Source organism: Macaca thibetana, chromosome 1 (genome assembly GCF_024542745.1).
Source record: "Macaca thibetana thibetana isolate TM-01 chromosome 1, ASM2454274v1, whole genome shotgun sequence".
In the NCBI taxonomy this organism is placed as follows: domain Eukaryota; kingdom Metazoa; phylum Chordata; class Mammalia; order Primates; family Cercopithecidae; genus Macaca; species Macaca thibetana.
The window spans coordinates 106,998,940-107,021,841 of NC_065578.1; the positions used below are offsets into that span (position 1 = coordinate 106,998,940).

Here is a 22,902-nt window from a genome sequence, read left to right on the forward strand (position 1 = left end):
CCTTAATGTACAGCACACTTAACAAATGCTATAGAAATAACTGCAAAAACAATAAAAAGGGTATTTGGTAAAGTAAGTAAAGACCTTCAAATATTTTTTCCAACATTAACATCTTACCGCTTGACTTTTTAACTAAGTATTTAACATTGGAAGTCGTAGAGCACAACACTAAAATCAAAGATTCTGGGGTCTGATGGAATTGGGTTCAATACCAGTTTTGTTGTTAGCTTTTCTTTTCTTTTCTTTTCTTTTTTTTTTTTTTTTTTTTTTTTTTGAGGCGGAGTCTTGCTGTGTTGCCCAGGTTGGAGTACAATGGCGCCATCTCTGTTCACTGCAAGCTCCACCTCCCGGGTTCGCTCCATTCTCCTGCCTCAGCCTCCTGAGTGGCTGGGACTACAGGTGCCCGCCATCACACCTGGCTAATTTTTTGTATTTTTTAGTAGAGACAAGGTTTCACCATGTTAGCCAGGATGGTCTTGATCTTCTGACCTCGTGATCTGCCCACCTCGCCCTCCCAGAGTGGTGGGATTACAGGTGTGAGCCACCGCGCCCGGCCTGTTGTTAGCTTTTCTAACTGTGAATGAATCACTAAATTTCTCTGACTCCATTTTCTTATCTGGGAAACAGAGAAAATCACAGCGCCAACCCCAAGGAATGGTAAATGAGATAAACAGTGTAAGCGCTTAGCACTTTTCCAAGTGCGCAAGAAGAGTCCTGTCCATCTAAATTATTATCACTGTTCACCCCATCAACTGAGGACTGCCCTTGGGGGAGACAGTGAAGAATGCGCTGGCACTCAATGCAGTTAACAATTATAGGAGGCACACATGATATTCAGTCACCTAAAAATGTTCTGAAAATGCTGCCACAGATGAGCTGTCAGCCTATGAGATGGTTAAACCACACATTCATTTTATTTCCCAAACATAGGCAGGTAACTTGTTTCCATTCCACAGAAGCTACTGGACAACCCACCAGCCTTTTATTAAAAGTAGGAACATAGACAGAGCTAAGCACATTCATCAAAGCACTGCAGAAACAAAAATTACCAAGCAGCTGGTAAAGAAAAGTCTTTAATATACAAGAAAAATTTATTAAGAACCTAAGCAACTGACTTTTTTTGTTGTTGTTTCAAATTGTAAATGAGAAAATAATCCAAAGTAATCCTTTCTGAATGTTCTGGATATATTAATGGCAGATAAGGTTTTGAGGGCTCATATTGGCTATGATGATATCTGAAACTAAATTTATAAATGAGTAGGAAAGCCAGGAGACTTATCATGAAACAAAAGAAAAATGGTACCTCGTATTAACACTTACCAAATGTGAAGAAATACTCTTTAATATATATTTTATCTTATATCAAATTTAAAGGGAAAAATTTACCTGTGTTGTAAGAAATTTACTTTTATAAGGGCATAATTTCATGATTCCCTAAAATTCTATTCTACTACCACCCTGCCATTATTTAGCTGGGTGGCACTTCATTTCTCTCTCAGACTTTGTTTCCTTACTAGCAAAATGAAAAGATTAGACCAAAGATTCCCTATGGTTGTTTTGAACCCTGAAAGGCCATGCATATGTCTGCAAATGCAGTAACAAGTCATAATTATATAGTTATAAGCAAGCAAAGGTTAAAAAAAATCCCAGCAGAGGTTACATCAATGATTATGTTAATTAGTCTTTCCTAATAAAATATTCAGAGTAACATTAAAAACAAGTAAAAGTCCTACGGGTTGATGTGCTTCCTCTGCCTTCATTAAGTCCTCATAGACTTCTCCACCTTCATCTTCCCCATAAACACAGTCATAGAGATCTTCCTCATCTTCCACAAGGGTTTCACTACAACAAAGGATATGATATAAGGTCATTTTCTATTATGCAGTAAATGCAAGAGCTACAAATAGCCTACTGGATTTTAGTAGAAAATCCAGAAAGGAAATAAAATGGAATTAGTGGGAAGAGTTCAAAAGGTTTACATTACAACTCTGTCCCTCTTAACAAGTAAAATGATAAGCAACTCGAGAATCTAACAATGAGGGCAGTGGCGGCTACCATTTACTGGGTAGTTACAATGTATAAGCACAAAAATAATTACTCACATATATTATCTTACATAATTCATCCAACATTAATTATCAGGTATGCATTATTATTTAATCCATTAAAGAGATGAGGAAGTTGAAAGACCAAAAGGCTATTTGACTTTAAAAATAACCCAGGTAGTCACCAGCAGATCCAATATGTAAAACCGAGTCTCTCTTAACTCTGAGTGTTTTACCCACTCTATCATACTGCCTCCCACTTTTTGTATTTCAAGACCTTAGTTTCATCAACTGTATTAAAGGGTATAATATGGAGAAGATAGGAGAGTTACATCGTATCTAATATGTCATAAGTGGTCTTATAAAAGCATGTTACTGCAGTGTTATAATCAGCATCTAATCCAGTGGTTTTCAAACCATGCTCTTTCAAGCCCATTCAGAGGAAACCCACCAGTCCCCCATCAACCAGACCCTTCCTCTATCTGTTTTATATCTCAGAGCCATAACTAAGGTAACAGACAGACATAGGATACTGGAGCAACCAGACTTGGTGAACACTGAGAATAAGGGGAGAGAGAAGGAACAAAGAGGAACGAACTTTCTACTTTGGGACACTAGGAAGATGGTCAGCCATATTGGCAGTGACATAATTTCCATACTGAGGGGTTTAGGCAGGCAATCTGGCCAGAAAACACTAGGGCAGGTAAATCGGTTTGCACATTCTCTGTACCACATCAGAGGAGGAAGGTCTGGTGAGTTCATGAGGGAGCTAAGATATAAAATGATGAAAAAACAGCTTCTGCATTGGAGGGGATCCTGTTCTGAAGAAAAATAGACTGAAATTCATTTATCTGGCACTCCTAATCCCAGCACTCCTGCTTCTGATCCCTAATATCGCCAGCCCTGCAAAAAAAGTCAACCTTGCTGAAGCCCTACATTTGACTACTTCCCATGACAGTAAAGGAATGAATCATAAATTCACACAGACTTTTCTCTATTTTTGTTGTTGTTGTTGTTGTTGTTGCTGTTGTTGTTGTTGGGGGAGGGGCGTGACAGAGTCTCACTCTGTTGCCCAGGCTGGAGTACAGTGGCGCAGTCTCGGCTCACTGCAGGCTCTGCCTCCTGGGTCCCGGCGATTCTTCTGCCTCAGCCTCCTCGGTAGCTGGAATTACAGGCACACGCCATCATGCCCAGCTAATTTTTGTATTTTTAGCAGAGACGGGGTTTCACCATGTTGGCCAGGGTCTTGAACTCCTGACCGCAGGTGATCTGCCCACCTCAGTCTCCCAAAATCTTAGGATTACAGGCGTGAGCCACCGCACCTGGCCGACTTTTCTCTGTTTTAAGACCTGTAAGAATGACATGCATGTCTGAGTGCATGCGTGCATCCAAGTGCACAACTGCAAACACACACACAAGACTGGTCTAGAACTGTTTGGCTTTTGTTATTCAATCCTATACTAAAGCTGCTTTTCTTGCTAATAGCTCAGTCAACAATTTCTGATTTCTGAGCCAGGAAAGAAAAAAGCTGTGATATTTTTCAAATGGTCAATAAATCAGCAACAATCGACATTAGCTTTCCTGTCTCAGGGCCACCTACATACGGGCATGTCTGGCACCCTGACACTAAAAGGACACTGTACAGTGTGGTCATTACCTGCCCTCTCCACTCCACCATGTGGCTTTCTCTCCAACTTAGGAAACAATGATTGCCTCCACAGTAGGGACCAGACCAGTATTTATTCCAAGGGCTTCCACTTGGGTGATTTCAGTCCCAAAAGTTAGAGTTAAGTATATTTACCCATAGAAATTGTAACAAAGCTGAGAATAAAAATCAAGCTGTCATGGCAAACTCAAAACCAAGCATTTCTACGGATAATACATTTGCTCTTTTTTTTTTTTTTTTTTTTTTTTTTTTTTTGATAACTCTACTTTGCCTTTTATCCTAGAACTTTGGGAGGCCAAGGTAGGTAGATTGCTTGAGCCCAGGAGTTGGAGAACAGTCTGGACATATTAAATAAATAATTTTTTTAAATCCTGCAAATACATTTGGACCTTCAGCCACCAAGTAGAAATTTAAAGCAGACTGCCTCTCACAGAGCAAGGGCTGGCATCTCCGAGCAGCCAATTCAGGAAACCAATTGGCATCTCAGGAAGCCAATTCAGTTTTCTCCAAATTTAGCTAGGAACGCATCCTCAATGGATTTATCCTGACATCGATTCTGCCTAAATAACATCAGTGAAAAGAACAAGACAGGGAAGCTATAAAAATTTATAGGTGTAAGTCACCACTGGTATGGGTTAAAAAAGAATATTGGCTGGGTGTGGTGGTTCATGCCTGTAGTCCCAGCACATTAGGACACCGAGGCGGGTGGATCACCAGGTCAGGAGTTCGAGACCATCCTGGCTAACATGGTGAAACTCCGTCTCGACTAAAAATTAAAAATTAGCTGGGCGCAGTGGCAGGCACCTGTCATCCTGGCTACTTGGGAGGCTGAGGAGGGAGAATCACTTGAACCCGGGAGGCAGAAGTTGCAGTGAGCTGAGATCATGCCACCACACTCTAGCCTGGGTGCCAGAGCAAGACTCTGTTACCAAATACATATATGTGTATATGTGTGTGTGTGTGTGTGTGTGTGTGTGTGTGTATAGTATCACAGCACTAGAAATTAAACATTTTTCCTTAAACAATCTGAGTACATTATCAATAATCTTAGTCACTTTATGAAGACTACAACCAATTCAGTAAAACAACTGGCACTATCTTGCTTACTATTGGTGAGTTCTTAGAGATTTTAAGAGATAAGAAACTATTCTTAATAGATATTTAAAATATAAGACTGAAAGGTCACTCTGAAGACCACCTACCCTGGAAGGAGCTGCTGGCCATCCATCCGTGTGGCTGCAGTAGGCACGCTCACCCCCTCTGCTCTTCTACTAAAAGCTCTGAGAGGGGCAAGTCAGGGTGTACCTGGAAGTTGGGACTGTGACTAACAAACTCCGCTCTAGAATAAGAGGTGTCTGAGTTCAAATCCAAAGATTATAATTTACTAGCAATATTACCTTCAGCAAGTAACTAGACTTTTCAAAATTCAGTTTTCTCACTTTCAAACTGTGAAGATATAATAACAACCTAGTAATATTGTGGTATTACATAAGATAGTGCATATAACCTGGTTAGCATACAAATGGAAACTCAGTAAGCTCTTATTATTATTGCCAGGTAATCCCTGGCAAACAGTAGATGCTAGATGCAGTTTTGACTTGTTAATTTAGAAAACAAATACTTATTGAGTACCTACTATATGCCAGACACTGTGAAGTTCTAGGAATATAGCCATGAACAAAGCAAAGTCCCACACCTCACAAAAGTTTACCTTCTAATGAGGAGACACAATAAATGAAGCAAACCAAGACTGTCTCAGGCATTCGCAAATGCTGTAAAAACACAGCAATGTGAGTTGGTGGTGGCAATTTTAGACAGGGTAGTCAGAGAAGGCCTCTCTGCAGAAAGAAATCTGAGCAAAGACTTGAATGCTGAGGGGTCAGTCAAATAGGCAGAAAGAATAGCAGGTGTAAAGGTCACAAAGCTAAGACAAGCCCAGTGTGTTGGGTGTATGAGGAAGGATCAATGAATGAATGGATGAAGTTCCATAGCATTTGAATCTGTTTTGGGGAATAATCTATTTCTTATTATGATTCCTTGCAAACATGCCTGATCTATGTCATCAGTTCCTTGAGGAGTAAGGATCACGCTTATATTTATTTGTAATCGGTACAAGTCACTCAATCAGCAGAAGATAATCGGCTGCAAGGACCTTTTGCCTCTCTTGACTATTAAATAATAAAGCCCAAAAGGATTCTCTGTTCAGAATAAACACCATCTACTAAAACATCCCGAATAGCTCCAACCCACACTTATCTCTCCCTTCCTTGAACTTATAAGGCATGCACTGTGTGTCCCACAACTCCAGCAGCAGATTCTGTTTCTTTTAAACTGTTCCCTAATTGTCCAACTCCAATTTTATCTACTACTTCTGTTATAACTTTGAGAAACTTTGAAATTTTACTTCATTAGAGTAAGTTTCTTTATTCTTCATGGGGACACAAAACAGGAACTAAAGACCAGTTGAAGTACATTTTCTTGTAAAGCTTTCCATCGCCAGTTTAAGGTTAATCAGGAATTAAGCCACTTTTCCTCCTTCAGATAGCTTACTTCAACATCCACAGTTAAAACCCACAATGGACACATAAATTGGCAGTGGCTAAATTTTCCTCAAAATGTTCAACATACTCTATTAAATCAGGAAGGCCTTTGTAGACGTCTTCATCGTTAATGCTTTCTTCTGTTGGGAAGGGCCTAGGAAGTGGGGGAAAAAAAACGTGAGTCAATGAGCAACAATCAGGCTAAATATGTAAGTTGTCTGATGCCAAAATGGTCAGATCAGTCACCATGTCTACCAATGCCTAGGGCTTTCCCTAAAGTGCCTGCTCAGTGGCTGTGTCTGGGGTTCCCCGAGGGAGGCTGTAACACCTGCCACCTGAAATCATCTGAAGCAATTACAGCGGGTCACCACAGTCACATGTGCAGGGGGTCATAATAACGTGCTTATCTGATCTCCCACTTGCCACATACCTGCAGGGTCATCTCACCCACTGAAGCACCCCAAGTCAGACAACAAACAGCTGTGCATGTACCCTTGCCTTCAGCACCCTCTCTTTTCAGCTATGGGATCTGACAACAAATAATTAGGTAACAATCATCCTTCCATGGCTCCGTTCACTAGTGTAAATGAAAACTAGTGGAAGACAAAAACATTGTGCCCTTTACATATATGGTCATTGACCCTGACATTTCTGCTCAGACTTTAGGGTATTTAAGCTGTATTTTTTATTTTCATTTCTTAGACAAATGAGTCAACCAGACCTTGGGGAGAACAGAGTGTTTTCTTTGTTCCCTATTCAAGAAAATCACACTTTAATGTATCTCCTATTCCCACTGTGTGGCTTCCTTGTTTGCATCATGGTACTATGTCCTCTGTTCATAACACCGGTATACCGCCCTAATTTATGTCTAACAAATCACAGGAAGTATACTGTGCCAAAAATTCTACTCTTTTCAGGCAGCCAGCGTATCACATGTTTCATTAAAACAAGAGGATCCATCAAAATAATAAATAAGCTTTAAATAATTACTAGTTATATTAAAAAGCAGAGTTTCACATTGACTTATGGATTAATTTAATACTGAAGACATTTGAGGAGACTAGGTTTTTCAAATCAATCAGCGTGTGAGAAATGTAGTCTCAAAATCATTTTTTACAAATTAAGGCACATTCTACTATGCAAGTTCATCGTAGAAAATATAGAGAAAAATTAAAAAGGAGAAAAATCTTCTGACTTACATTTTTTCAGAGTTGAGAATACATAAAAATGTGATGCTTTTAAAAAATGTTTACATATAATAACATAAAATACATATTCACATGGAAGGTATGAACGTACTGAAGAGCAAATTAGAAGGAGTTGAACACTTATCCAGCTGACAGACCACACACATAGAAAGCTGCCAAATTCATGGCCCATTTCTGAGAAAGGTCCGGTACCAGCAGGGCATCTTCCCTGAGCTCACTGTGCTTTGTAGCCAGTGCAGAGAATCCCGCTAAGTCCTGCTTGGACCCTCTCCCTTAGAATGTGAATGTGAGCTGGACCCAGAAAAATGACTGTGATGGCTAGAGACAGAAATATGGAGCACTGCATAAAGAAGGTAAAAAACAAATCCATTCCATTTCCATGAATCCTGGCTGTGTAGAGACTATTTTTCCTTATTTCCTCATGTTACTTATACAATACATCTTCACTGACTGATCTAACTTAAGTATGTAATATCTGAAACAGAAAAGGCTCAACACAACATACACATCTATATTTTTATGCTTATCAACTGCATAATACTCCATTGCAAGGAGATGCCATACTATATTTAACCAATTTACGTCCAGGTTTTTAATTTACTACTGAACTTTCAATACACATTCTTGTACACATGTTTTATACTTGTCTGATTATTTCTTAAACTCCTAAAAGCTATGAGTTATTATGTTCTACTCCATAGGAAAAAACAAATTACAACATCTTTTAAAATATTTATTTACTTAAGCATTTGTGTCTACTTTAATGAATCATATGTACAGAAATGTTAGAGGAAAGTTAAAAAAAAAAAAAAAAAAAAAAAAAAGAACCACACCAGTGACAGTCACCTGTGAATTTAGAACAATGTTTAGCCAATGCGTTATTCAATTAATTTCAAATGTGTACGGGATACTTAATACCAGGCACTCTTCATGAATGAGACATAGTACCTGTGTGCAAGGTGCTTCACAAATAGTAACCATTTAATAATGAATCATTATACTGAACTCAGTGGGACACATGAACAATGAAAACAGAGCTTACCTGATTCCTGTGGCCAAAGCTATAGGTGTTCGAGAAAGTCGTGATAATGTTTCTATAACCTGAGAAAAGAGGAAAATACTAATTAGACATGTAGTTCAGAAAAGATAAGATTTCTTTTTCCAAAACTTTTTCAATCTAATATTAACCATAGCAGCAGAAACATAAATTTGCAGATGTCAAAGACGTCCAGAATGAGAAGGGCAGTGATTGGGAAGTATAAACATCTAGATTATAATTTTGTTCCTTTCTTTATTACTTTAAGCAGATTACTAACCCATTTGAGTTCCAGATTCTTTATGAGTATAACACAAAGTTAGCCTGGGTGACCCCAAGCAACTTCTCTCTCTACTTTTACAGAATCTGAAAGATTCTGGAAAGCTGTATTCTCCAGTATAGTACCCACTAACCACATGAGGCTATTTAAATTAATTTAAATTTTAAAAACAAAAATCCCAGTTCTGCAGTTGCACTAGCCACATTTTAAGCGTTCAGTAGCCACACACATGTGGCCACTGTAATGAACTACACAGTGATAAAAAATTTCCATCATCACAGAAAGTTCTGTTGGACAGTCCTGCTATATAGCAAAGCAGGTGAGAGTGTGGGTGGGCTCTTGGGCCAGACCACCTGAGTCTAAATTCTCAGTTTACCATTTATTGGCCAGGTACCTTTGGGCAAAATACTTAACTTCTCTGAGCTTTTGTTTCATCATCTAGGTAATGCCTACAATAATAGGTAGATTATTAACAATCACTACATTATCGTGAGGATTCAATAAGCTAGCACGTAAACTATTTAAATAGTAGCTATTCTGTTTAATCACCAACTTTAAGGAAATTGCCTTAATTTAATTCTGAGTGTTTTCAGAAAAAGTTTTCTAAATTAACCTTAATTCTGCTTCAAAGATTCCTTATAAAGATCTTCAGTACCTAAACCTAAATGTTAAATGTGCCCTGCTAGCAACTTCACCCTTCCTTCAATCTTTTGTCCTAAGATTGTCTCTTTCAAAGACTTAGTGAGAAAGCCATTTATCTAAAATGTATTTTTCTCATCAAGTTTGTTCTTGTTTATTTCTTTTTTGAGACAGAGTCTCACTCTGTTGCCCAGGCTGGAGTACAGTGGTGCCATCTTGGCTCACTACAACCTCTGCCTCCCAGGTTCAAGCGATTGTCATGCCTCAGCCTCTCTAGTAGCTGGGATTACAGGCACACATGACCATGCCTGGCCAATGTTCATATTTTTAGTAGAGATGGGGTTTCACTATGTTGGCCAGGCTGATCTCGGACACCTGGCCTCAAGTGATCCACCTGCCTTGGCCTCCCAAAGTGCTGGGATTACAGGTGTGAGCCACCATGCCTGGCCATAAAGTCTATTTTTAAGATAATAGATATAATGCATCCTAACTCTCAAAATTTTAACAAACAAAACTTAAAGAGGTTCTACCATAAGGCTTATTCAGAACGATAGTAAAAAACGAGAAAAGGCAAAAATCTGTTTCCAAATTAAGGTAATCTAATTCCTTACTTCAGAGACAGGAACATAAAAATGAAGTCTCCAGCACTCTGTAGAAGGTTCATGAGAGTACTAGCCACACATACACTTATATCTCACCCACTTCAGGAAGTGGTACCATATATATATGGTTGTAGTTAGAAACTCCTGGCTTTGGAGTAAGAATACTTGGAACCCTGACTCATGAGTTTTCAGCTATGCTCACCTTTACAAGCCTTTGTAAAATGCAGACAATAGCTAACTGCTTCATGGAGTCACAGAAAGAATTAAATGCAATCATGCCCATCATATGCTTAACTCAGTAAATGTGAATTTTTATTACCATGTAAAATAAAGTTATTATACAAAGATAATACTTAATTGAATTACATATAGATGATAATGTATTGCATTCTTAAAAACTGCAAAAAGGGTACATTTTAAGTGTTCTTATTACAATAAAAAATATGTGATGTAATGCATATGTTCATTAGCTCCAGTTAACCATTCCACAATGTATACATATTTCAAACCAACATGTTACACAAGATCAAAACATACAATTTTTATTTGTTAATTTTTTTAAAAAATTAAGAAAATTTGTTACACAAACAAAACAGAAGGGAGCAACACTCTTTAGGATGGTTCCAAAGGGTTCGAAAGAAGCAAAGGACATGGTGACTAGATGAGCTAATTTACAGACCCCAAAATTCTATATTCTAACTCTAGCACCCTGCTGTGACACTAGAAAAAGAAAAGGGAAATACAATTGAAACCCTTCATGCAGTTTCTTCTTGGTTAACTATGTTGAACATCTAATGTCAAAACATACACAACCAATCAGATAAAACTTGATATCCCTTAATTCCCCATAATAAAGACAAAGCATTGTCAGTGAGTTTGTAAATTCAGAAGATCAAGAATGAATACTAACACATTTATCAAAATTCGCTAATTCAAAATAAAAATAGTTGCTTGCTAAAATACCAAGATTATTCACTATTAGGCAAAAAGTCTAACTTTGGGGAGGTTCTGGAATAATCAGTACAGTATCCAGACCCTTGAATTAACTACATTGCTTTACTTTAGCATACATCTTATCCTAATATATCACTATTAGAAAGCTATGGGGTGAAATCTGCCTCTGATTTTAGTTTACACTGTGATCCCAGCATATATCACTACTTAATAACAAAAAAATAGCAATAGCAGTACTACAGCTATGTCTTTTATTATTACTATTCTATTACATATTTTATATAGCAATGCATTTTACTCCTTAGGGATATTTTCTACAATAACTACGATGTATCTACAAAATTAGAATGCATTTTCTATTCCTTTTCCCCCACCAACAACCAGAACAATAACAACCCCTACCCTACACACCGCCTCTCTCAGAAAATTATAGCTTGATTTTTTTCATGAGTGTCCACTAGAGGGAGCCAGATGATAGTCTATTAGTTTAGCCCTGAATGTGTTTTATAAGGACAAACATTTCTGAAAATCAACAAACTGAGACCAACTCCCATTTTCTGCTTAACAGGGGTTATTTATTACTATTCACTAATAGAGAAATAACAAATATACAAATTCAGCAGATAAGGAGGAATGGAAAGACAGCATGCAGTATATCCTAAAGTGAGTCTGAGAACTGGCACTCAGTTTTGGGTCTATCCTATTGTACATTGAGTCCATCCGTTAACTCTACATTTAGCCAAAGCAAATAAAGACTGTTTAGTCAATGTGGTGTTTTTAGAACAATGTGTATTCTATAAAGGCGGAGAGTATCCGGATCTGGAATAGACAAGTATACAAACTAATGCCAGATTCTTAAATCCTCTTTGTGGGGATTCTGACTTGTCATTGGAAACACCCATTCAAGAACCTTTACAAAAGAAAACATATCTAAGGACACTAAGAAGACTATTTTCCTGCAATGTATTAATTTCTAACTTGTTACCACAAAACAATAGGAAATTCTGAGGTACATTAACTCCCAGAAACAGACATAGCTAGTAAGAATATCTGGAAGTCAATAGGCCAACAATCAACTAGAGGAAATCCATGTCATGAATTTTCTTTCTTTCCCTTTGTGTATCCCTTGGTGAGTAAGAAGAGTGGCAGCTGTCAAGAAATGAAAATGATCCTGGATAACACAAATAAGAGCTATTTTGTGAGGCAGGTGGGAAAGGTAGACAAAGGGCTCTGCAAACCTGCGTTAGAAGGGTGGCTTACATTCCAGAAGCTAGGAAGGACCATTGAGAAAGTGTGGGAAGGACAATCACAGGGTCAAAACTGCATTTTTAAAGTAAAGTGAAGGGTAGACTGGGGTAAGAGGACATAGGGAACAGACAAGGGGCCAGGAGACCAACCGAGGGGGCTGTCTCAGCCATCCAAGTGAGAAGTGAGGCACTGGAACCAAGATGGCTACAGGAGAGACAGGCAAGTAGTGGAAAGGAGAGGAGCGTTCAGGAATAGTAGCTGACGCTGTGTGAGGGCTAAAGGAAGAAGAACCCAGGATGACCTGGGCAAGCTGTTAAGGCTCTGGAGGTGGCCACCCCCAAGGTCGCCTACCAGGAAAGCCTCCAGGATGCTTGCGAGCAAGAAGCCTTTGTTCTCTCTGTGTCTTCTACATGGTGGACACGTACCATCCTGAACCAAGTAAGGCCACCCACTCCTCCAGGGAGCCTTCTCCGGCCCCTGGTCTGTGTCCCATTTGTGTCCCTATAGGACCCCGGACATAACTCTGCTGTAGCATCTATCACTTCATTTGAAATGAAAATTTATTGGCTTTTAAAAATATTTCAGGCCAGGCTTGGTGGCTCACACCTGTAATCCCAGTACTTTGGGAGGCCGAGGCAGTTGGCTCATGAGGTCAGGAGATTGAGACCACCCTGGTTAACACGGTGAAACCTCGTTTCTACTAAAAATACAAAAAAAAAAAAAAAATTAGCCGGGCATGGTGGTGGGCACCTGTAGTCCCAACTACTTGGGAGGTTGAGGCAGAAGAATGGTGTGAACCCGGGAGGCGGAGCTTGCAGTGAGCCAAGATTGTGCCACTGCACTCCAGCCTGGGCGACAGAGCGAGACTGTCTCAAAGAAAAAAAAAATTATTTTTCAAAGGAATACATGTTTACTTTGTCAGACTGAAATAACACAGTAATACATAAAAGATGCCCCTCCATACAACTCCTCTCTCTCCTGCCTAAACAGGACCACAGCTAAAAATCTGCTGTGACTCCGGCATAATTTTTCTTTTTTCCTTTGCTTTATTAAGTGATGTATTCCTACTACACAGATTTTTCTATAGCATGCTTTTGTCATTAACAATAAAGCAGAGTCATGTCATATGTATACATCTACTTTATTCATTTTAGTGCTATGTAACATTTCAGTGTATATAAATAGCAATGATTTAGCCATTCTCTTGCCAATGAGCTTTTTCAACATTTTTTCTGCAAAATCTGCAATTATTTTTCTTGCCAAAGATCTTTTCAATTACGTGCAGGTATTGCTGTATGAAAGACTTTTAAATGACTAGGACCAAAGGCATGATATTCAATATATTTACATAAATATTGCTTCAATATGAAAAATATATGCATAAATTTAGACACCCCTGAAGAGTATATAAAAACATAAGCCGTGCCAGTGATCTGTTCGTTGGTCTTTCAATCTGACAATGGAAAATTCCTTAAGGGCAGGAAAATAAAAGTGATTCTTCACTGTTGTATTTCCATCACCTAGTTCACAGCCAGGCTCACAGCAACCACTTAACACAAAAAAATATTTCTGACTCAAACAAATAAAAGAGTAATACCTTGCTAAATTGTTTTAAAGATTAGGGATAATAGGTGTCCAGATATGTAAAGGGTTCAACCTGGCACAAGTGGGGAATTAATAAATAATTGAAGAATCCATTGTGAAAATTAAACATTAAATATGAGAAAGTGTTGTCTATTTACTCAAACCGAGAGCCAACAAACATACTGACATGTTCCCCTATGAAACATTTTCAACCAATGATGATTTTTATTTTGTTTAAGCTCTTTATTTTTATCGTCCCTTAGTCAATTTAAAAACCACAAAATAAAACAGTTTTTGAAGACAGAATGGTGATACACTGATAAAACTACCCATTTTAAACTATTCTCTTCATGAGACATTCCGGCAAATGTCCACTCTGCTTCTCTAGCATATCAGTGCTGTTGATGTTACTGTAATTAAAACAAGTCATCTATGCAGGAGCAGTATGTTATAGCTACTTTTAAGGTCCTGCGTTAAGAAAGCTACAGCCATAGTAACCAGAGGAAGCCATGAGACCAACATGCAGGTCTGCCAAAAAGTTGCTAATCAATTATGGATTTATCTTCTTGAGTTCTCTATTCTGAAGTTTCACCTCTTAACCCAAACCAGACCCAAATGGAAAGGCTGGGTTCAATAACAACAACCTGGGTTCAGAAGGAATTCCGAGGGAAAAGGTACTTGCAGGAAGGTGGGCTCTGCAAGGGCAATCACGCAGCTGCATGCTTGAGCCCCAAATGCAAGATGAGCTTAGGGGTTCAAGAAGGGGTCCACAGCACCACATCCCTACAGCATTAGGTCGCCATCTAGCAGCAGAGGCTCAAGGCACAGATGCTGCATCCTGGTTCCTGAAGGCTCAGAGCAAGTACCCTGTGGGGTTGTGGAGAAAAACTTGGGCCCCGGAAGAGGAAACCGGGAGTGTGGGCATGAGAGTGCTGGGTGGAGAAATTCAGGCAGAAGCATAATCTGTAGACCAGGTCAGCTGCAAGTCAAGCCAGAGGCATCCCAGAGACTTGGTACTACCCGGGCATCCCAGACATGAGGTTCTCTGACAATGAAGCCTAATTCTAAACCAGACCAGATGGTAAATTTCAGAGTAACAACATGTTTCACCTTAACTCTCCTAGGAAATCAACAGAACTCATTATTGTAATTTTCTTTGAAACTCTAATTTCACACAGTAAATTACCCCCATTAGGACACACTGCAGCTTAGTGTCACTTCCAGCAACACATCTTAGAGATTTCCTGAAGCACACCTGCTTGTTGCTTTGATCTGTGGGATGCTGTTGAAAAATGTCCTTAGCACCTCCTCTATGGGCAAAGCAAAGAAGTACAGCCAGATAAGATCAACAAAACATTTCTATGTCAGGAAAACTGTAAACTATGGGAAATGCATTTCCATTGTTCAAGAGAGTAGAGTATCTATATAGCTTAAATGGATCCAAATTATAGTTTGTGCTGTCCTTGGTTACAATTGTAAATTTAAGAATTATTCTATACTTACTATTTTTTGCATCTTCAAAAGTGAAACTACAGAGAACAAGAACTTCCTTTAAAAAAAAGTCATATACTGGCGCGATTAGAAGTGCAGGCTCAGAAGTCAGATTTTCTGGGTTCAAATACCAGCTCCATCTCTTACTAGCTAGGTAAGGATGGGAGTTAAGATGATCAATGCTCTGTGCCTTCGTTCCCTTACCTAAGAAATTACAATTAAAACATCACTTATCAAACAAGTTTATTTTCAGAGTTAAAGAGGTGACAGACAGACAGATATATGCACACAGAAGAACGTCCTATACTTCTGCTGCTATTTCCTAACGTCATCATCACCTTTGTTGTCATTGTCATCAGCCTCATCATCATCGGTAAAGTCAGATTTGGTCTTCATAAAGTACTTCAGAAAACAAAATGTGAGTGTGACCTCACATAGAACTGAAAGAATTCTAAGAAGGGATAGTACACAGGATGGGCTCAGAGAAGCCACACCTCTCTACTCCAAATAAACACAAAAATCTGTGTAACTAGGGTGTGTTTGTTCACAGCAATTTCCAGACAAGTCCTTTAGCTGAATGCCTATGCCCAGGCCCCACAACTCTATCTTATACAGAAATTCTAAAGATACCATGTTTTATTCAGTGGTGATTCATTATTTTAAGTTATAGATCCCTTTGAGAGTATGATGAAAGCTCTCACTCATTTACTCAAAAAATTAAACCCACTATTTACACACACACACACACACACACACACACACACACACACACAGTCTGCATCGAATATCAAGAAATCCAGGGACCTCTGAAGGACCATTTATGGACTTTCCAGATTCTCACTAAATCTCTAAATCTCTTCCTTTGCTTATCAGAATACCATGGCCCAGAAAAACTGGCTTGCCCCACGTCAAACAACTGATAGTAGCAGGGTTAGTATCAGGTCCCTTTTCTTCTGTCCTGGTTATTGCTCTTTCCACTTCACTACCCTTTCTATAAGTTTCTTGTATTTACTGAACACTTCATTCTGTGCTAGATACACCAGATACACATTCCAAAAGCTGCACGGAACAAAATGAAGATACAATGCTTCCTGCTCTCAGAAAAACCAACAGTCTATTAGGAAAGACCATAACAATGAAGGGTACTGAGGGAAAACACAGACTAGTATGACAAGCAACATCTGAAGCCCAGGGGAGACAGCAAGGCCAGTTGCACCCCTTGGTGGGCAGAGGCAGCTAGAGAGGTTCAAAGGCATCTTTAAAAGAGGTGATCCTAGTCTGCATCTTGATGGGCACCTGGACATTTGCCAGACTCTCTTTCTTCAGGTTAATATAGGTTTGATGGGCAAGAATGACCAGTCTCTGGCCCACCCCTCCCATCATCATATCGCACTCCAGTGAGAATACTTGTGTATTCTAAGCAGATTCACTTGCACCTTATTCTCTGAGAAGCTTTTTGTAGTTGCCATTTTCTGAATGATATATTTCTTATTTGATTAAAGGTAGATATTTTTCAGATTCTGAGAGAAAGTCATTGAGCAAATTTTTTCTAAAGCAAACAGACCTGCACTTGCCTCATTAGGCATTTCCACACCACTATGGTCCTGCCATCTCTGCCTTCTTGACCTCAGCACTCTGCCTCTGAAGACCCCAAACAGAGCATCTTTTCCTCCCAATCTGCTTTCCCCCCACATTCCCAATGACCCCACAATCCCACTCCTCTCCTGCACTTGGGGAAACTTTCTGGACATAAGTGCCAGGTCTAAATCCTATCAATCAATTCGTCCTTTTCAGACTCTTTCAGATCCAATCCCTTCTCTCCTCCCATGCCTCTGCTATGTCTCGGCCCTCTCTATTTCTTGCCTCAATTATTGCAACAGCTTCCAGTATGTCTCCAGGCCTGCAATTTCACTCCCTTCAATTTCATCCTCTACTTGGCTACCATAGAGGTTGTATGACATTTCAAAACTATTAATGTGATCATACCACCATTACCACCATGCCCGCCCCAAAATTCTTAAATGTAGAGTGCCAGTTACTTAGCAGTACACTCCGAGGAGTCCCCAGGAGCTGCTGCCCTGCCCCTTCCACCCTCACTCTGCCCACTCTCCACACACTCCCATGTTCAGCCACACCCAACTGCTTTGCCTGCTGTGCTCCAGACAGACTCCAGGCCTACACATAGAAACTCCAGCAGAGCACAAAATTCACATAAGTAAAATTTACAGATGCAGTTTCAAAATTAACACTTTCCCACTAAAGAGCAAGCAGGAAAAAGCAAACTGGGACCAGCAATGCTAATTTTCTCACACCAAGTAAAAGATGGTAAGAAACTTTCCTCATACACTGTTTTACCATCCCCTGGTCCGAATAGCAAAGTAGATAAAACTTGGAATTCATCCATGCAGAGTTAGCTGCCTGAAAGCCCAGTTTTCTAGTTAGAAATATTCCCTGCTCTGCCTAAATTTATGCTGGTCTGTTAGAGTGTGTTAAACTTAGTAGGCAAATGATAAAGAATTGTTTGTACACAACCATAAAAGAAACACTTTCATTTTGAAAATGTAATCATATTTGCAAATCCTTCTCTGCCTTTAAGCAGAGTAGACAGAATAAGCTACAAAGATTACATGGCAATTTTAATATGTTCAATACCAAGAATGGGAATTTATTTACAGACTCTGTAGGTAAACATCAGTTACTCACTGAACCATTACAGTAGCAACCCCAGTAGAGTGGCTGGGAATACAGCAGACAGCATCATCACCAGCTCATTGGAAAGCCACTGTAACTTTCACATGAACTCCCTTTGAATGGACATGCCCCATGTGCTCATGTCAGGCCAGAGGAGAAATTGTTGATGTGATCCAAAATAGAACTGGAGAGTTCTATATGACTTCAGGGACTTAGAAAGTTTAATGAATGCTCAGAGCTGCCCACAAATCACACAGCTGGGGCAAAGTCAACACATTTTCCAAACTCAGCTTGCTGTCAAAGTCACACAACTCACTGGCAAAGATCACTGCTTCCTGAATGTTGTCCATAGCTATTACCACTTTAAAGGATGAAATGCAGAAAGTCTCAGAAAGAAAATAGGATCTCGTCGTGGGGAACATTCCACAGATTTCCAGCCCAAAGATGTTCCATCTTTTGTCCCAGCCTCAGGACTGCTCAAAGAAAATCATGAAGCACCTGCAAACATTTCAAACCATCTAACAGAAGTTATGACTGCCTACCAGACTAGGAGAATACAATGACAGTCCTTAAAGTCTCTGTTCTGGTTGGTTTGGCAACAGCAGTCATTTCATATACTGCTTGAAAGTGCTTTTATATGTGACTGAACAAATGAAATGCACATAAATGAATTCATGATGCAAGAAATGTAGTTTCTAGACCAGAGCTAGTCAATAGAAATGTGTAAGTCACATACATAACTTAATATTTTTAAAGCCATATTAGAAAAATATAAAACCAGGTGAAAATAATTTTAATCATATATTTTAATTCAAGATACCTAGAATATTATCATTTCAACATGTCACCAATATAAAAATCAAGATATTTTAGCTTTTTTTATATTAACTCTTCAAAATCCCATGTATCTATTGCAGTTACAGCTCATGTGAGTACAGACTAGCGACAACGTGAGTGTTCACTAGCCACATGTGGTTAATAGCGACCATACTGGATGGTAGAAGTCTATACAAAACCCTTCAGAGTACCCAGAACACAATGGGAAGCAAAACAGATGCACACTGTTCAGGTGATAGAGTACAGCCTTGGTGTGAACCCAAGGCAACACAAGGTAAAGGAGGAGATACATTCAAGGGCATTTCAGAGCATACTCAACTAGGGCAAGATAGATAACTGCACAAACATGGTTGTCAGATGGCAAAGACCCTGGCTGAATGTTAGAAACACCTGTGGAGCTTTTGAAAAACACTAATGTCTAGACCTTACCTTCAGAGAATATGACTCAAATAGTCTGTGATGGGGCCTTAGCATTAGGATTGTTTTAAAGCTTTCCAATGCTTCTAGTATGCAGCCAGGGTTGAAAATCACAGGCTTGAATAGAATCCCTTTTTGAAACCCTGAGGTCCAAGACAATCAGCTTGTTTTATTCCATTCTTTTTGTTTGTTTTTTATTACACTTTATGTTTTAAGGTACATGTGTACAACGTGCAGGTTACATATGTACACATGTGCCATGTTGGTGTGCTGCACCCATTAACTCGTCATTTATATTAGGTATATCTCCTAATGCTATCCCTCCCTCCTTCCCCCACCCAACAACAGGCCCCAGTGTGTGATGTTCCCCTTCCCGTGTCCAAGTGTTCTCATTGTTCAATTCCCACCTATGAGTGAGAACATGCGGTATTTGGTTTTCTGTTCTTGTGATAGTTTGCTGAGAATGATGGTTTCCAGCTGCATCCATGTCCCTACAAAGGACATGAATTCATCCTTTTTCATGGCTGCATAGTATTCCATGGTGTATATGTGCCACATTTTCTTAATCCAGTCTGTTATTGATGGACATTTGGGTTGGTTCCAAGTCTTTGCTATTGTGAATAGTGCCACAGTAAACATACATGTGCATGTGTCTTTATAGCAGCATGATTTATAATCCTTTGGGTATATACCCAGTAATGGGATGGCTGCGTCAAATGGTATTTCTAGTTCTAGATCCTTGAGGAATCACCACACTGTCTTCCACAATGGTTGAACTAGTTTACAGTCCCACCAACAGTGTAAAAGTGTTCCTATTTCTCCACATCCTCTCCAGCACCTGTTCTTTCCTGACTTTTTAATGATTGCCAATCTAACTGGTGTGGGATGGTATCTCATTGTGGTTTTGACTTGCATTTCTCTGATGGTGAGTGATGATGAGCATTTTTTCGTGTCTGTTGGCTGTATGAATGTCTTCTTTTGAGAAGTGTCTGCTCATATCCTTTGCCCACTTTTTGATGGGGTGTTTTTTTCTTGTAAATTTGATTGAGTTCTTTATAGGTTCTTATTTTAGCCCTTTGTCAGATGAGTAGATTGCAAAAATTTTCTCCCATTCTGTAGGTTGCCTGTCCACTCTGATGGTAGTTTCTTTTGCTGTGCAGAAGCTCTTTAGTTTAATTAGATCCCATTTGTCAGTTTTAGTTTTTGTTGCGATTGCTTTTGGTGTTTTAGACATGAAGTCCTTGCCCATGCCTATGTCCTGAATGGTATTGCCTAGGTTTTCTTCTAGGGTTTTTATAGTTTTAGGTCTAACATTTAAGTCTCTAATCCATCTTGAATTAATTTTTGTATAAGGTATAAGGAAGGGATTCAGTTTCAGCTTTCTACTTATGGCTAGCCAGTTTTCTCAGCATCATTTATTAAATAGGGAATCCTTTCCCCATTTCTTGGTTTGTCAAAGATCAGATGGTTGTAGACGTGTGGTATTATTTCTGAGGGCTCTGTTCCATTCCATTGGTCTATATCTCTGTTTTGGTACCAGTACCATGCTGTTTTGGTTACTGTAGACTTGTAGTATAGTTCGAAGTCAGCAAATAATTATTGAGTGCTTATGATTATCAGGCACTAGGTTAAGTGATTAGCTTTATATAATATCACAAAACCCATGATTTACATATTTTAATTTTGAAATGAGAACTTTCTAAGGGTCAGAGAAGTAAACTGACTTCTAGGAGAATGGCAGGCAAATGACAACCTACATTTGAACCCAGCTTTCAATACTCAGATCTGCTAAAAGCAGACAATGCTGCCAGCACCTTTGGATTTGAACCTTTAATTATAATTTGACTTATAGCACTCATTAATCCTTGGATATCTTGAATTCCAAGGAATGTAAGTATTTCAATAGCTAACATTCCCCATCGTTCCACTGAACCCTCTGCTGGGTCTCAGGCCCTGTAAACAACTACAGCATCTATACTCATCTGTTGCGGACTTCACCATCACACTGCTAAAGCAAGTGTTGGGTTTTTTGTTGTTGTTTTTTTTTTTTTTTTTTTTTTTTTTTACATTTTGCAAAAATAGAAACCTTAACTGTATTATTATAAGAAAATTTTTCAGTGTTAAAATACATTAAGTATTATGGAAATATAAATGCTGACCATTCACAGCCTAAAATAATTCCTTTAAAAATACAGCTCAAATCAGTGGCACACTGTAGCCTCAAACACATGGGCTTAAGTGATCCTCCCACCTCAGGCTCCTCAGTAGCTGGGACTACAGGTGTGCACCAGAAACAGTTACTATTACTGCAGCTACCAGCAACTATGCATATAAATTTCAACAGGTAACAAAGCCAGTAGTACTGTTTACTAGAGTGGGAAGGCCCATTACGTAATAGTGTTAATTGCTTAAGAAAACTTTATTAGTAAGTTGAATCTGTAGCATTTGGGTACAAATTTATGTAAAATAAAATGTCAAAAAATTCCTATGATCTCAGTTAATTCTAATCTATTTCCACATCGTATTTGCTTGAAACTTAGGGACTTAGTGTTTAGGAGAAATAACTAATATATAATGTATATGTAAAATATTTTTGTACTATCAAATTGAATATGAAAGAAACAGTTAACACAACTGAACTCAGAAGTGTATGGTTGCTCCTAGAGGCTACCAGCTTGTACCCTCCTTCTGGTTTGCAATTAAGTAGACTGTAAGGAAACAATAATGTATAATTCAATTATACATTATAATAATGTACAGGACACTACAGGACTGTAATGATATTCTGGTTTAAAAGTTATCTCTCTGTTTATCAGTACAAATATTTATATTATTTAAAATTTACCTCACCCAAACAAAAATGACAATGATAAACAAGGCTCATTATATGTTATACACACGCATGCACACATGTACACACACGCGCCAGAATCAGTGCTGAGCATTTTACAGACACTACAGAATGCTCAAGACAACCTTAAGAACAGAATAATGACATTATCCTCATTTTAGAGACAGCTAAACTGAGAAAGAGAAAAGAAACTTGCCCATAGTCACCGAGGCAGTGAGTAGTAGGGTCAATACCTGCATCAAGGGTGATCTGCCCAAGAGTGTGTAACTAAAGCCACAAAAACCAAAACAGCCTGTCATGAGTGCTACATAAATTACAGAGCCAGGTAGGGCTATGAGAGTTGAAAGGGTGTCTGCATTCCACTCCATCACCTTTTTACACTTGTCCTAATTTCTGACATTTGAAATATCACCTATCTATCTATTGTCTCCTAGAACGAGAGCACGGGTTCCATGAGAGGAGGGAGTGTGTCAGCCTTATTCACTGCAGTATATGCAGCACCTAGACCACCACACGGCACAGAGATGCTCAGTAACTACATCTGAACGAGGGAACGGCTGAGTGGCAGACACAATGCAAGCAAATACTTGGAGGTAAGGAGCTTGGATTTAGGATGAGGGATGTGACATAGAGTTGAAGTTGCAGGTTGGAGGTAGACAGCTTTAAACACCAGGCTAAGGGGTCTAGATTTTGTTATTTATATTATGATGAGCCAATAAAGATTTTTTTAGCTGGAGAATGAACTGTCAAACAGGAGTATGTTGAGAACCCTAATCTAGTAGCTATATCAGAGAAAGAAGCCTAAACTGAGGA

At 39.0% G+C, this 22,902-nt stretch overlaps 1 protein-coding gene across 4 annotated transcripts in view; it reads right to left on the bottom strand.

Annotated features, from left to right (window-relative positions):
- VAV3 (vav guanine nucleotide exchange factor 3) overlaps positions 1-22,902 on the bottom strand; it is a 397,627-nt gene that overhangs the window by 201,055 nt on the left and 173,670 nt on the right. For all 4 annotated transcript variants that reach the window (XM_050778810.1, XM_050778804.1, XM_050778785.1 and 1 more), the window contains exons 3-5: positions 8,502-8,560; positions 6,340-6,405; positions 1,734-1,842 (exon numbers count right to left, since the gene is read on the bottom strand). In XM_050778810.1, the coding sequence (XP_050634767.1) occupies positions 1,734-1,842; positions 6,340-6,405; positions 8,502-8,560 (234 nt within the window). The remainder of the gene's footprint in view (positions 1-1,733; positions 1,843-6,339; positions 6,406-8,501; positions 8,561-22,902) is intronic.